Genomic DNA, 14,894 nt, shown 5'->3' with positions numbered 1-14,894 from the left:
CATGAAGATACATAAAACATATTAGATGTTATAATATGGAAACTCTAAAAGTCAATTTGGGGGTCAAGATTTTGGTTGAATTGACCGAACCTGTTGCAAGAGAGTTATGGGTATGCACAGATAAGTATTTATTTTTATTTTAAATATTTAAAGTACTAATGATATAATAAATGATATCTTTGCTATTAAAAACTTCTTACTTTCCATTTAACCCTATGCATATGAGTTTAGTCAATTTGACTGACCTTATAATTACCATATGATCATGAAACTATACACTATATCATTAATATACTAATTGTATCTTCACAGATTATTACTATATATTACAAGTGTTTTGTAAACAAAAGATTAGATTGTTTTAATAAGATATATAACTAAAGATTTGTGTATGAATTTACAATGCCTTTACTGAGTCAGCACGAGTGAAATGTGATTTTCATGGTAAGAATAAAAATAATTATTTACAGTTTTATATTTCATTTCCATAACTGCTAGAACCTCCTAAATGAGTATCAACAGGTTTTTTAAGTAAAATTATTTACTTTTTATTTTATTTTCTCTACCCTAACACTAACTGCAGTAAAATCATTTATGTACAGTGAAATGCAGAGTTGAAAAATATGAAATAAAATCAATAATACCCTTTTTTCCTAGAATGACTGCAGATTGTAATAGATAAAGTTATTTGTCATAATAGCTTCAGCTTTAAATCTTTTCACATCTGCTTTCTTTTAATTTTATGATTTTATGACTATTTTGGATCCCTTCTATGTGAAATGTAATAAATTACTGTGGGATATTTCAAGTATAGCTTAAGGTGAACAAATGTTCGGGTTAAAGTCACATGAAGTACATATTGCGAGCTTGCCCATACTCTTATCTCATGATTGTTTTTTTATATAATTTTTTTTTTTCAGTTAAGTTTTGCTATCCAGCCAAAGAAGTTTGTAATTTTTAAATTTAAGTTACTTCTCTTGAGAAATATATGAGAATAAATAAATATACATATTAACCAATAAATTTAGCACTTACTTCAGCTTGAGTCATTTGTACTCCGATGTCATGCTTCAGTAACCCTACTTTTTTCTCACTGTTGATTGTTCAAACAATAATTCATATAGCTTTCAAATATACATTTTAGAAGAGAAAAAATGTATTGGGCACTACAATAGAATGTCCAAAACTGCTTTAATTTACCTGGTATTCTAATTAAGTTATAAATATGTTAAAACTTCCATTGCTGCTAGGAGCAACTATTTTACTTTTCTTGCAAACTATTGTTTTTGACCACCAGAACTAAACAAAATTAAGATTCCTGTACATTACAATATACTCTTATTGTTTGTTATAAATATGAAATCAGAAAATTGGGCATGAGTGAATAATTGACTTGAAATGCATGAAAAGATGGGAGAGGTTTTCCTGGTGTGTTTTACAAATTTATTGATATCTCAGCAAGTCAAGAAGGTTGTTGGCTCAGTTTTTGTATTATTTCTTTTTGGTATGTGTAGTTTGAAATTAAAACTTAAAAAATGTTAAAATTTAAATTATAAATTACACTTTAATGTGAAATGTATTGACATACATTGACAATAAAATTGTTTAATTAAATATTGAAGGTAACTGCAAAAAGATTGCAACATGCACATTTTAACTCCCCATATGCATAGGGCTGAAAGCCAGTTTATGGATTCCATTGGATTTTTAGAAAGCAATTACATATTTTAAATAATTTTGTAGTATTTTGGTAATCCAGTTACACTTAACAATATGAGGTGTTATTTGTTGGAACTTCATGAGACTTCAGGCAGCCAGCCTCATGATCTTGGTTGTAATTTGTAATAATTTTTTCAAATTATTTATACACTAAAAGAAAGTAATTAATTACAAATGGTTTGAAATATCAAAATAATGAAAACTGGATGTGAACTTCTTAGCTGGTTTTTATTTCAGAGTTTTTAAGCCAATTCAGGAATGTTCTTTCTTTGATAAAGGAAACATTTTTTTTTGTAATATAAAAACCTAAATCCTACAGAAAGAGGCTTTGTAATTTTAATTCTTGGTCAATGAATAATGTAGTTTTTATTCTGTACCAGAATGTTCATTACAGCAAATTTGATATGTTTTGTGTGTGTATATAAATATATATATATATATTATTTTTTTATAGTTGACAGCATGTTTGATAGAGTCTCAACACACCTTCTTGAAAAAAGTAGAAGAATGTTTAATAAATATTGCTACCTACTCATGAAAGAAAGCATGGTAAGTCTATTAGCATTCTTATCATTTTATTACATTTTTGAGCAATATCTGTTTTGCATATCAATTTGTTAGGTTAGGATATATTTAGATTAATATATACGTATTGTTTGCTATTTGTATGTTGTCAAACTGTGCACCAAGTTTCATACAAATGGACGTGGAGTTTCAGTTTCCTCCCCCTCTTTCTCGTTGAATTGCTCTAATAGTGCATTTTGTCTGTTGTCAGGACTTCTGTTCACGTCGTTGGGAAGGTGCAATATGCACTGACAGTATAAATGTAGTAAGCAGTATTTGTTAAATGTAAATGTGAAAGGATTTCACATAAATTTGTTAATTTTCTTTTAACAATTTTAAATTTTTGTTGTATTGTTTCTTTACACAATGTATGCCTTTTTTCACCAAGGTTTGCTTAATCATTTCATTGCATTGTGCTAAAGGAGCCTATGTCATTTTATACACTTTGATGTTGTATCTCTATATGTATACATCACATAGTTACCTTTATCCCCTATATCCATGCAGAGGTGTAGCTGCTGCAGCTATGCATATAATGCATTTCAGGGGAATCTCTAAGTTTTGTTGTGGTTATGTATTGTGTAGATCATATGACAAAGTTCATGTGACTACCATATATCTATACACATATAACTTGCTGTTGCAGCTTTTCTGTACTTCATTCATTGCTTTAATTTTGTAGCTGTATGTTGCTGTTTAGCCATGATAAGTTTGGAAAAGAAACATCTTTGCTTTAAACTGTACAGAAGGATTTTCTCTGTATCATCCAAGAAACATCAAAGCAGTGAATGTCATGAAGCACCAAGTTTTATACACTGGATGCTTATAAAGTTTTCTCTGCATGTATGTATATCAAGACAATTAGTTTATGTAACTGAGAGAAGTATGCCTGAAAATGTAGAACAAGCTAGAAATCGGTGAACATGGTGTCACTAAACAGTGGTTTCTACTACGAGATTAAAAAAACTTTTAGTGGCTTTGAAACTATGTATTAAACACTGCAAAATTATAACAACAACAAAAAACATTCCACACAGGAAATATAACATTGCTGTCACAGTAAAGGGCTATATTGCAATTTAAAATAAATTATTTTAAAACAAATGGATTAATTGTATATAGGTTCAGTTATTTTAGCCAACCTTGCAACCGCTATGTAACCACAAAAGTACACATAACTTTTAATATCTTAAGCGTATCTTCACAACATTTGGAAAACCTTTAGTAAACATTACAAGACTTTTGTACACAGAAAATACTTGTCGCGTTTTAATTAAATATTTTTACTAAAAAGTTTTATGTGAATATATAGTCAAGTGTGATTCTGAATAGTCTGGGTGCAAGGTTATTTTCAAATTAAGAATGAAAATTTTTTTTTTCATATTTTATTTACATAAAATGTAGGACCCATTAAATGAATATTAAATTTTTTTTTTTTTCAGAAAAGCTATATTTCAAAATTTTCTCTACCCTAATACTACAGGAACGTAGTCAATTTGACTGACCTTTTAATCATCACAAAAAAATACTAAATAAATCTAAATTACCCATTTTTCCTTCCAGAATGACTGCAATACCAACATTGAATTTGTAGGCAAAACAACAAAATCTGTACTGAGAGCATTATATGCCATTTGGTAAACTAGAACTTTGTCTTTCTGTCAGTTATAAATGACGTGATAACAAACACCAGAAAGAATTATTGATAATTTGTGAAAGATAAATACGTACCTTAGCCTCTTCTTGGATCTTTTTTTTTTCTATGAACTAGAATTTGTGATAGAAAATTTATTAACTTCACAATCGTGGATATCTTCAGTTTTAAAACTTACCATTTCCAAAATGAACTAGTTCTATTCAACACAAGCTGTAGTGCAATGGGCGAAGTAGAAGGATGACTGCCACTGTGATAAAATACAGTGAGGGCTTAGGCCTTTCCAAAATATGCTTACCTGCACTGACACAAAAGCTATTTCTCTATCTCCAGGGTTTCCACTCTTTTTCCCATCTAAGCATTGAAAACACTTGCTCCAATCTTTTATACCCCACTCAGTTGTCCTTGGTAAATTCGAATTTGCAAAATTCTCCACCAACTTCAGTACGCTCTCTATCTAAGTACTGTATGTAAGCACCTCATTCAGATAATGTAATCTCTTTTTCTTGACAAGGCATTCATTCATCATGGGTTTCTGTAAACAGGAGTGTTGTGATTATTCACAGTTTATATTGTGTCTTTGAACATGGTTGGTGTTACTACAGTTATATCTTTGTTTATATTTATAAATTACTTTAACAAAAAATAAAGATAATAATACGTACTGACAGGTATTATTTCCCGAGTTAATGTTTCTTCTATGGAGGCCAATCAGACCTCTTCTCTTCTACCTCTGCTATTTGGTGTTTGTCAACAGCCAGGGGAGGGGTCACTCTCAGTCGAAAATGTCTCTGATATGATCCATTCTGAGATGGAGACATGTATGCGGACTGATGGTGTCTCTCCAGGGGGTTCTGAGGTGGCTTTTGCAAATGAACCAGGACCAGCTGGGAAGGATTTAGACTCACTTTTTCCATCTCCTTTTTTTTACTAGGTCAGCCTCAACAAAAGAGCATCTTGATCAGCCACCTCAAACCCCCATTCTTCAGTTGGTTACTCAAGTTTGTGAGGTTTTGGGGGTCTCTTTTATTGCATTTGACTTTACTCCTTCCTTGTTGGCAGAAAGGACAGCAAGTGACTACTTGGTTTTTCCTCCTCCTCTTGATATTGCTGTTCATGCTGGGAGATTTGCTTTGGCTTATCACTGCCAAGAGGAGGTATATTTAGATTCTCAACAGATGGACACCCTTTTGGACCTTTGGGGGTCTAGATTGGAACCTGTGATCACTTTAAACAGATCACAGTTTTCTCGGATTCATCTTACTCTCACGACTGTCCTGAGGTATTTATCTTCAATCCAACTTTTGTCGGAAGCTTATCAACATTCCCCTCAGCAATTTGAGGATCTTGCTGACATCTACATCAGTCAGATTGTCTTCTTTAGTTCTTTCTCTGGTTTTCTGGCTGGTTTTTGTTGGGATTTATTGGGTAGAGATGCTCTGTTAGAAAGTATTTGTTTACTGTTTTCTGCCCTCAGGGAGTTATGGGAAGCTCCTTTTCTCCATCCCATATTGATTGATGGAGTTCCAGAGATGTTAGAATCATGAATTGATTCAGCTCATTTACATTTTTCTTTATCATCATTGGCTTCTTGCCTTTCTGGTGTTAATTTGGGAGTGTCGGCTTGTAGTGTTTCCCAACCCTCTCTATCGGTTTCCAGGTCTGTTGGTTCCCATAATAGAGTCCGTCCATATTCTCAAGGATCTTTGGCTCAGGCACACCGTTGGCTACGGTGTCAGTGACTATTCCGTGGGCGGGGGAGCAGTGGAGTTCTTTCACCAGGGATCCATGGGTACTCCGTATTCTGGCTTCAGTGTTGGGCATTCAATTTACATCACCTCCACCATTATCTGTACATCCTGTCCACCTTTACCTTTTCCACATTGGCCGTCTCTGTTGAGACAGCCTCGATCAGACATTCCACACCCAGATGTTCGATAACTCAATCTTCATGCTTGGAAGTTAGGTGGTCCTTTGCTCAACATAAGGGTTTAACTTCTAAGGTTTCTCTGTATTTAACTAAATCTCTCCAGAGGCCAACCATGGCCATTTATCAATGAAAATGGAATGCTTATCATTAGTGGTGTATTAAAAGGAATTTAAATCTTCTTCATCGTAAAGTATCTACCATATCCCATTTTATGACTTGTATATTTGAGAGGGGTCTTGTTTTGTCTAAGGTGGTTTTATATAAGGCATCCTTATTCACTATATTTTGGTATTCCAAATATCGAAAGGGTTTTGAATCCTCAGTATTATCAGGTCTACTCAAGTACTTTTATATTCTTCAACCCAAATGACTTTTTCAATTACCGAATTGGGATTTTACAGTTGTTTTACATGCATTGTCTCATCATCCCTTTGAGCCCTTAGCTTCATGTTCTCTGCTTCACCTTTCTCATAAAATTGTATTTTTTGTTGTTGTTGGCTTGTGGACATCGTCGGTCAGAGTTGTTTGCAATCCATGTGCATCGGACTCTTATCATTCCACATTTGTCCTGGTTTACACCGATAGGTATTTTCATCCCAAGACTCTGGCAGCCAGGGAAAGCAAAAGATCCTTCTCACCAATCCATTTGCCAGCCATTTCTTACCTTTATGACTGCTCCAATCCTAATAGTTTATAATGTCCTGTTAGGCCCCTCAAGTGTTATGTGGCTCGTACTAACTCATCTCAAGGTAGTAGGAATTGATTGTTCACTCAGTAGAATCCTTCATTTCCCATTATTTATCTCCCATTACCCTAGCAAGGTGTCTTCGTAAATTGATTCACATGGCCTATAATGCATTATTGCTACAGGAGAGGAATCTTTTGTGTGTCACATCTCACCAGATTTGTGATATCTCTATGTCATTAACCACCCAGTTGAATTGTCCTCTGGAAGACATTGTGCAGGCTAGTATGTGGTCTACTCCTAATACTTTCCTATCTTATTACTTACATGATCTAGCAGTTTCCTCTTCTGTGGGTTTTGGACTACCCCCTGTAGCTATTTTGACCACATCTGTTAGATTTTAACCAGAGATGAGTATTTTCCTCACTCTTATACTCTTATATTTCCAAGGTCTCTTTATTTTTCACTGGATCCCACTCTGTGGCAAGTGTTGCCCAGGCAGGTATGCTTTCTCTTTTCAATTCCACACTAGCAACCATTTTTCATTATAATTACTACAGGTTGCAACAGGCTCTATCGAAATAGGGTGTTCCATAAGACCATCTAGGCATCTTCTGGATGGTATTACCTTATTATTATTATTATGGGCCACCACTCGTAGACTATCATGAGTAAAGCTAAAGGGGATTCTGCTCCTCCCTGCTGATCTTCAGGTTGAATAAATCAGGGTCAGTTTGCTTTTAAAAATGCAGGGAACTTAGTTCACCTATTGCACGGTTTCCAGAGCACCATTCCTTAGGACTTTCCAATGCGTGTTATACCCCCAGACTCTGTTAGTGGAGTTTGGGAGTCCTTACCACCCTCAATTTCCAATAGCTGGGATGGCGGACAGAGGCTTTTCCTCCAGAGTGTTCGAGTGTGTTCCCCCACTCTTGGAGAAGAGGGCAAGTTGGGTTCCCTCCTACTTGGGTCCCTGTATGTTTTTCCCAGATGTCAGTAGGAGTGGCTCCAACCTCTGCAAGAGCTTACTCATAATTCCAGTTCAGATTTTACAAGAAGCTATCCGGTTTGGGGGTGCATGTCCCTTCTTTTTGATCAATGTTGGTTTGTATATTGTCCACTATCTCCTTATAATTCTGAATGCAAAATGGTCTCATCCTAGGTCCTTGGTTGAGCACAGGCTACATATCCTCTCTATAATTCCAGGGACAAGCGGAATATATCCTTGCCTACTTGGTTGGGGAGTGAGGATGAATATTCATAGTTCCAGACTGGATAAGTTCTGTTCCTTTGGTTCAGTATGATATACACGATCCCTTCATTACAAGCCTGGAGTGTTGCCTTTTGGACTTATTCAGGTGGAGGAGAATGTTTGTCCACTTCCGTGTTGCTTACCTCTCGTTGTGATTCTAGTGGTGCGAAATGCATCACACTATGGCTACAGGTTGGGTTACAATCAGAAGTGTATATATATATATATATATATAACATTGCAGTCCAATAGCCCTAGCCACCAATGTGGGATATAGGTACCACCACCCCTTAATTCTAACCCTGAGTTGTAGAATGCTGGCTATCTGGTTGGGGCTGGCCTATACTGACGATAACTCGTATTCTGTTCCACCTTTGATATGGGAACTGAGTTTCAGGTGAGAGCATATCTGTGCTGGATGTAGTGCGGTTCCCTCACTCTTGTACCATCTTTATCTTGGTACATTCCTGTTCTTTCTGCATGGTTCATACCTGCAATGGCCCCCTCCATCTTCTCAATGTGGGATTCTAGCTATAGTGTCAGCAAAGGTAAGTATGTTTTGGAAATTAACATTTTCCTAATCTGAAAATGTATTTCCAATAATACTTACATCTGCTGACACTTTTCCACTCTACTTCCTTACTAAAAGCTGGTTTATGTCTCGAAAAAGTGATTACATTATGTGAATGAGATGCTTATATACAGTACCTAAATGGAGGGCTCATTGAAGTTGGTGGAGAATTTTGCAGATTAAAATTTGCCAAAGGCATTTGAGTGGGGTATAAAAAACTGGAACAAGCATTTTCAATGCTTAGATGGGCAAAAAGTGGAAACCCTGGAGATCGAGAAATAGCTATATTGTCAACGGAGGTAAGTAATAATGGAAATACATTTTCAGTTGAGGAAAATGTTAACTTTCATCACTTTTATTGACAGGATCTCATGGAATCCATGGTAGGGATAGCATCTCTCATGGCTTTATGACCAAATGGACTGTTTCTTGCTTTGAAATTAGCCAACTGTGTAAGAACACTGATAATTATGTTGACTTTGAAATTGACCATAGCCCCTGTGAGATTACATTCAGAATTAAACTCCTCCTTATTTTGATACTTCCCTTGGTAGCATGTATCTTCTAGGCACTCTGCATTCTGGGCTGTAGTAAAAGCTTGCTTGTATCATTCTTGGATATTGTTCTTCATTTGTTTCTCTTCAGCTTCTGTTAGTGAACTGTTTTCTGCTATCAGTTGTATGGTGAAACATTTTTAGTTGACATCAGATATAATATCTGTATCTGCTTCCATCCTTTCAGTTGATTGTCCCATAGACTGAAGGAGCTGTATGAATTTTGAATTTTATACCCAGAACACATCTTCAAGGATATCAGCAGTCAGAAACTACCTTTTCTGCACCAGTTGACTGCAGAGCCTTCTTACAGGTTTGTTGGTCTTTGATACACTTAATGAATGAAACCCATCAAGTTGCAAAAGGTTTATGTTGATAAGATGGAGTGCTATAATAGTAAGTATTTCAGACAGAATGACTTCTGGCAATTATGTGACTTTAAAGAATTTGCTCTTGTGCAGATATAATAAAGGTGTTCCAAATTCACTACACAACCAAGTAATAGTTGCATTATTTGAGCTGCATAACTGGAGATGTGGATATTCATTCATCAATATTTTCTGAGGCAAACTTCATATTAGTTGCATCAACTGTCACAAGAGAAAATGTTTTAATGATCTCAACTGTTTTGAAACCAGTTTGTGGTGTTTTGAGATTCATTACTGCTGGTGTGTGTGGATAAAAGATTGGTTTGGAATGATTACTCCATCACTTCAGCTATCAGATACCATGGATATGTGGGAGGACGTTTTGGATTAAAATAATGAATTTCTGTTGGACATCTGTATTTGCAGTGTTAAGGTGCGTATAACTATAACATGGGAATTTTCAACACTGCAGAAAAGGGTTAATGTTTGCATAAACAACAAGAGTAAACAGACAGTCAAGCTGTTTCTGTGGTGAGGAAATATTCTATCGATGGATCCAGTAACACCAGCTTCTAGCACTGGACAGTTTACTTGGACTGGTAACATATACAAAGCAGAAAGTGGTAACATGCTTGAATTGGAAGCTGGTGAAAGACTTGCATTTTTTATCATACCGTCAATTTCATCATCACCATAATCAATGAGTATACTCTCTCTTGGAATGATTTAGTGACACGATTTAAGGGAGTGATGGCATGTTCTTTAGCCTGTTGCTTCTCTTGAACTTTCTCCTTCACTGTCACAAGACGTGTAAGGCAACAGTTTAATAAATGTTTTATAGTAACTGAGCAGTACTTGACTTAGTTTTAACTCTTGTCTCTTTGCTGGGAAGTAAACAAAACTTCTAAGCAGATGTTTTTGGCTTTTCATGACCAGACATGTTAAGTCAGGGACAAAATTTCAGCACAAGATTGCTGCATCACTGCTTAAAAGCTGATATAGGATGCTCAGTGTTGTTACTAATTTTAGATCTCTTTTTAAGTACAGCACATTCCTAATGTTTCATTTAAGAAGCACATAGTTCCAGACATTATCAAATCAAAATACACACAAACTAATCTACATCAACCCTAAACATAGTCAAGTTCCACAACTTTCTCTATCCCATGAGGATTAATCGAACCTCCAAAAGTAGCAAGAACAAAATGCGCTAGTAATCTAAGCAGAAAACAAAGTACAAGGTGTAAGTAATTATTTGATATTTTGCCATATAATCGTGAGACTAATTTAAGGCATGTTTGTGCACATTACAAATTGATAATACTTCATAGTGGCATTATATCAAACTTATGTGTTAAGCTAGGCTATGGCAAGAAAAACAGAGAAGTAAATCATAGTCTGTTGATTCAGTCTAACTAACCCGTAAGTTTCTTACATCTTTTATGATCAGATCAGGATTTGTTTAGGAAGTACTAATAAAAAATAAGACAATGGTCGATTTATCAGTTGGGCAGGCAGCTAAAACCTAGTATGTTTTGAAGAAATATGTAAAACATCATTTTGTTATTTGAAAATTAACAAGGTTCAACATTAATGGTTGTCTGATTTCCTCGGATAAGTGAAAGTCTGATTCAAGCAAGTAGTCTCAAACCTTTATCTGTAATGCTATACAAGTATAAAAATAATTAACATTTTTGTTGCCTTAGTTTTGCTTATTCACTATTAATAGATATTTTTTTAAGGTTTTTACGTAAATTATAGGTAAAAATTGTAAAGTTTCCAGCCCTATATTTGTTTGTGTTAATTTATTAATGTATCCCCTACTTATCTAGTGTCGTAAGCTATCACCTTTTGAGCAAAAGGTGTTCTGTTCTTAATATGGCATTTATTATTTATGTTTTCTTATTAATTGTGATTATCAGATATTGTTTTTTAGACAAGTAATTCATTGTGAGTGTAGCAAATGCTTTTCTTTTGTTTCTGGATCTTTTATTCGATGATTAGAACATTAGTTCTGTGTAAACATGTCAAAGAACTATGCTGTTTTTTTTTGTCTTCTACATGAGACAAGAAGAATTTCTTTTCCAGACAAGAAACAAGTTGCCATTTCTAAAACTTATTATGATGATGTAACAAAACAAAAATAGCAAGTGAAAAATGTCATATACTGTTTCTCCAAAGCAAATTGCCTAGTATTAAGTCATTATTAGACAGTATATATGGAATGGTATGATTGCAGACTGGATAATATTTACTGCATTTATCTTAGTTAAAAATACTCTACTTCAAAAATATGGTCTTTTATATTTGACCCTCCTTACTGCCTAAAAAGTTTTTTTTCCATGTGGAACATTTTTTTAAAATTTTGTTATGTTTCAGTTTTTGCTACATTGTTTCAAAGCCATAAAGAACAGGTTGTTTATAATTTCAGGATAGAATGATTTTTTTGTGTGATGATTTATCTTATAGCTTCAGTGAAAGAACATCATCCTGCTAAAGATACGTGTTAGTCACATGATCTATACAATATATGAACACTAGAAAACTTGGAAATTTCCCTAAGATGCATTATGTGTTTAGCCATGACAAATACATGTGTGCAGGGAAAGAGGGCTAGTATATGCCATAGATTCTGCAGCACAATGCACATACAAACTGATAATCACGTCGCATGCCCTACAGCACAATAACATACAAACAGATAATCACGTCACGTGCCCTACAGCACAATAACATACAAACAGATAATCACGTCACGTGCCCTACAGCACAATAACATACAAACAGATATCACATTCGTGTGCCCTACAGCACAATAACATACAAACAGATATTACATCGTGTGCCCTACAGCACAATAACATACAAACAGATATCACATCGTGTGCCCTACAGCACAATAACATACAAACAGATATCACATCGTGTGCCCTACAGCACAATAACATACAAACAGATATCACATTGCGTGCCCTACAGCACAATAACATACAAACAGATATCACATCGCGTGCCCTACAGCACAATAACATACAAACAGATATCACATTGCGTGTCCTACAGCACAATAACATACAAACAGATATCACATCGTGTGCCCTACAGCACAATAACATACAAACAGATATCACGTCGTGTGCCCTACAGCACAATAACAAATGAACAGATATCATGTCGCGTGCCCTACAGCACAAAAACAAATGAACAAATATCACGTCGCGTGCCCTACAGCACAATAACAAATGAACAAATATCACGTTGCATGCCCTACAGCACAATAACAAAAGAAGAGATATCACGTCGCGTGCCCTTCAGCACAATAACAAATGAACAGATATCACGTTGCATGCTCTACAGCACAATAACATACAAACAGATATCACATCACTTGCCCTCCAGCACAATAACATTTAAGGACAACAAGGGACCCTTCAGTTTACTACTTCCACCACATCTGAAGACAACCTGATAGAAAACTAAAACTGTCTTAATTGAAGACGACCCCTACTCTGCCAAAATTCATATTTGTGTCCCCTAGCCCTACCATTCTTACTATTAATTATGAAAAAATATGGTACAAATACTATCAATTTTTCTAACAATCTTAAATACCTCAATCAGACCTCTTTCTAACTCTTCTTTTTTGAAGAGAAAATTTCAGAGATCTTAACCCATCCTTTTATAAAAACCTTAGCATCCTAGGTATCATACTAATAGCCCTTCTCTGAACCTTTTCCAACAATTCATAGTCCTTCCTAAGGTAGAGAGCCCAAGACTGAACATAGCACTCTAAGTATGACTTAACCAGTGACCTCTACAATTAAGTTATAACATCTTTAGACTTGTATTTAATATTTCTCTACTTAAAACCTAAAATCCTATTTGCCCTTCCAGTAGCATTAGCACTGTGTGGATGACTTAAAACATCTGATCAACCAAAACACCAAGATCTTTTTCTTCCATAACACTGTTAAGGTTTTATTCCCATCAAAATTATACTTATAATTCAAATTATGCATTACTTTTCATTTCTTATAATCAAAAAACATCTGCCATTTATTTGCCAAACTCTCCAAATTATCTAATTGTTTTTTGTAAAGCAGCAGTAGCAGCATCTTCACAACCAACAACACCTATGATCTTAATATCATCGGCAAAGTTACTTAACCTATTCACTGTTCCTTCATGTGTGTCATTGATGTAAATATAAAAGAGCAAAGGTCCTAATACTGATCTCCAAGGTACCCCAAATGTGACATTAATCCAATGTGACTGACCTCTATTTATAATAACCATCTTCCATCCAGCCACTTTTCTATTCAATGAGACAACTTATGTCCTACATCTGTGGAGATAATTTTTTTAACAAACCTTTTATGTGGTACATTGTCAAATGAGCTATGAAAATCCAGATACACCAAATTTACACCTGTACCTTCATCTCCATGAGCAGTAACCTCTTTAAAGAATATCTTAAAAGATAAGTCAGGCAAGATTTTCCTCTAGTGAAACAAATTTTTAACTTTTATCCTTTATCAGACTTTTACAAAGTTTTCTCACTACTGATATAATACTAATGGGCCTGTAGTTATTGGGGCAATTTTTTGTCACTTTCTTTAAAGAGAGGAGAAATATCCAACAATACAGCAAATAGGTTTAATTTACTTTGTAAGACAATTAATTGAAATATTTAACATTAAAATGGAACAAAACAAGCCTTTATGAGAAATAATAATGTTTGGAATGTTTTTGGAGAAAATGTGGATAAACTAGTTAAAAATAACAATTAATTTATATCACTTCAGTTTATGCTAAGAAATAATTTTAATGTTCTCTAACAAAATTTCAATAAAAATGAAATTTAGAGTAGTGTTTTAAGAGAAGTTTTCCTTACAGACTGTTGCTCTGGGTTAGTTTACTGCTTTGAGTTGAAACCTCCATCTAATCATGAACTGTTTGGTGTCTGGACTTGCATTAACTGCTCTTACGTTCATCATAGAGAACATAAAATCGTGATTCTTGTGACTGAAAGAGTCTTTGAATTCTGACTTCATCTCTTTAGTTCTTGTTGAATTTAGGTTTTTCTCAACATTTAGTAGTTTTAGACTTTCCAGTACGAGATTAATTTTGTGAAAAAGAATCGATTAAGGATTTGTGTTTTATAGTAAAAAAAAAGTCCTAAGCTTGTTTATCAGAAATATCCAGTGTAGTTCAATGTTTTTGTGCTGAAATTGAAGTTGCTATGGGTTAAAAATAAAAGAAATTTGTCACAGTGATGACGTTCATTTTTGTTTAGAAATCCAAACTCTTATTAATAATAAACAGTACCAAGTAATCAATACAAGTATTAAACCTTAAAAACATTCACATATATGTTGTTTAAAAAAGAAGTATGATGGAGTAACTCATAAAGCTGTGTTTTGATTGGCATAGCGAGTGTGTTCTGATCCTGAAAGAGTGATGCTGGAAAGACTTTTTATTCAGGAAGAAAAAGAAGCTTTGAAACATGACAGAGAAGCTGTTTCAGAAGGAAAAGGTAAAAATACTTATTTTTTAAAATTTAAATATATATATATATATATATATATATATATATA

At 34.4% G+C, this 14,894-nt stretch overlaps 1 protein-coding gene across 4 annotated transcripts in view; it reads left to right on the top strand.

Moving 5' to 3' along the window:
* The window catches only part of LOC106457340 (mucin-6-like), a 96,547-nt gene that overhangs the window by 54,882 nt on the left and 26,771 nt on the right, over window positions 1-14,894 (top strand). For all 4 annotated transcript variants that reach the window (XR_002610139.1, XM_013916742.2, XM_022383218.1 and 1 more), the window contains 2 exons: window positions 2,174-2,268; window positions 14,731-14,833. Coding sequence is in view for 3 of the 4 variants with exons in the window: in XM_013916742.2 (XP_013772196.1) it covers window positions 2,174-2,268; window positions 14,731-14,833 (198 nt within the window). In the remaining variant the exon portion in view is untranslated. The remainder of the gene's footprint in view (window positions 1-2,173; window positions 2,269-14,730; window positions 14,834-14,894) is intronic.

The sequence above is a fragment of the Limulus polyphemus genome, unplaced genomic scaffold (assembly GCF_000517525.1).
Source record: "Limulus polyphemus unplaced genomic scaffold, Limulus_polyphemus-2.1.2 Scaffold318, whole genome shotgun sequence".
NCBI classification, from domain to species: domain Eukaryota; kingdom Metazoa; phylum Arthropoda; class Merostomata; order Xiphosura; family Limulidae; genus Limulus; species Limulus polyphemus.
Note: the sequence above shows the minus strand (reverse complement) of the source record. Positions and strands in the feature narration are given on the sequence as shown.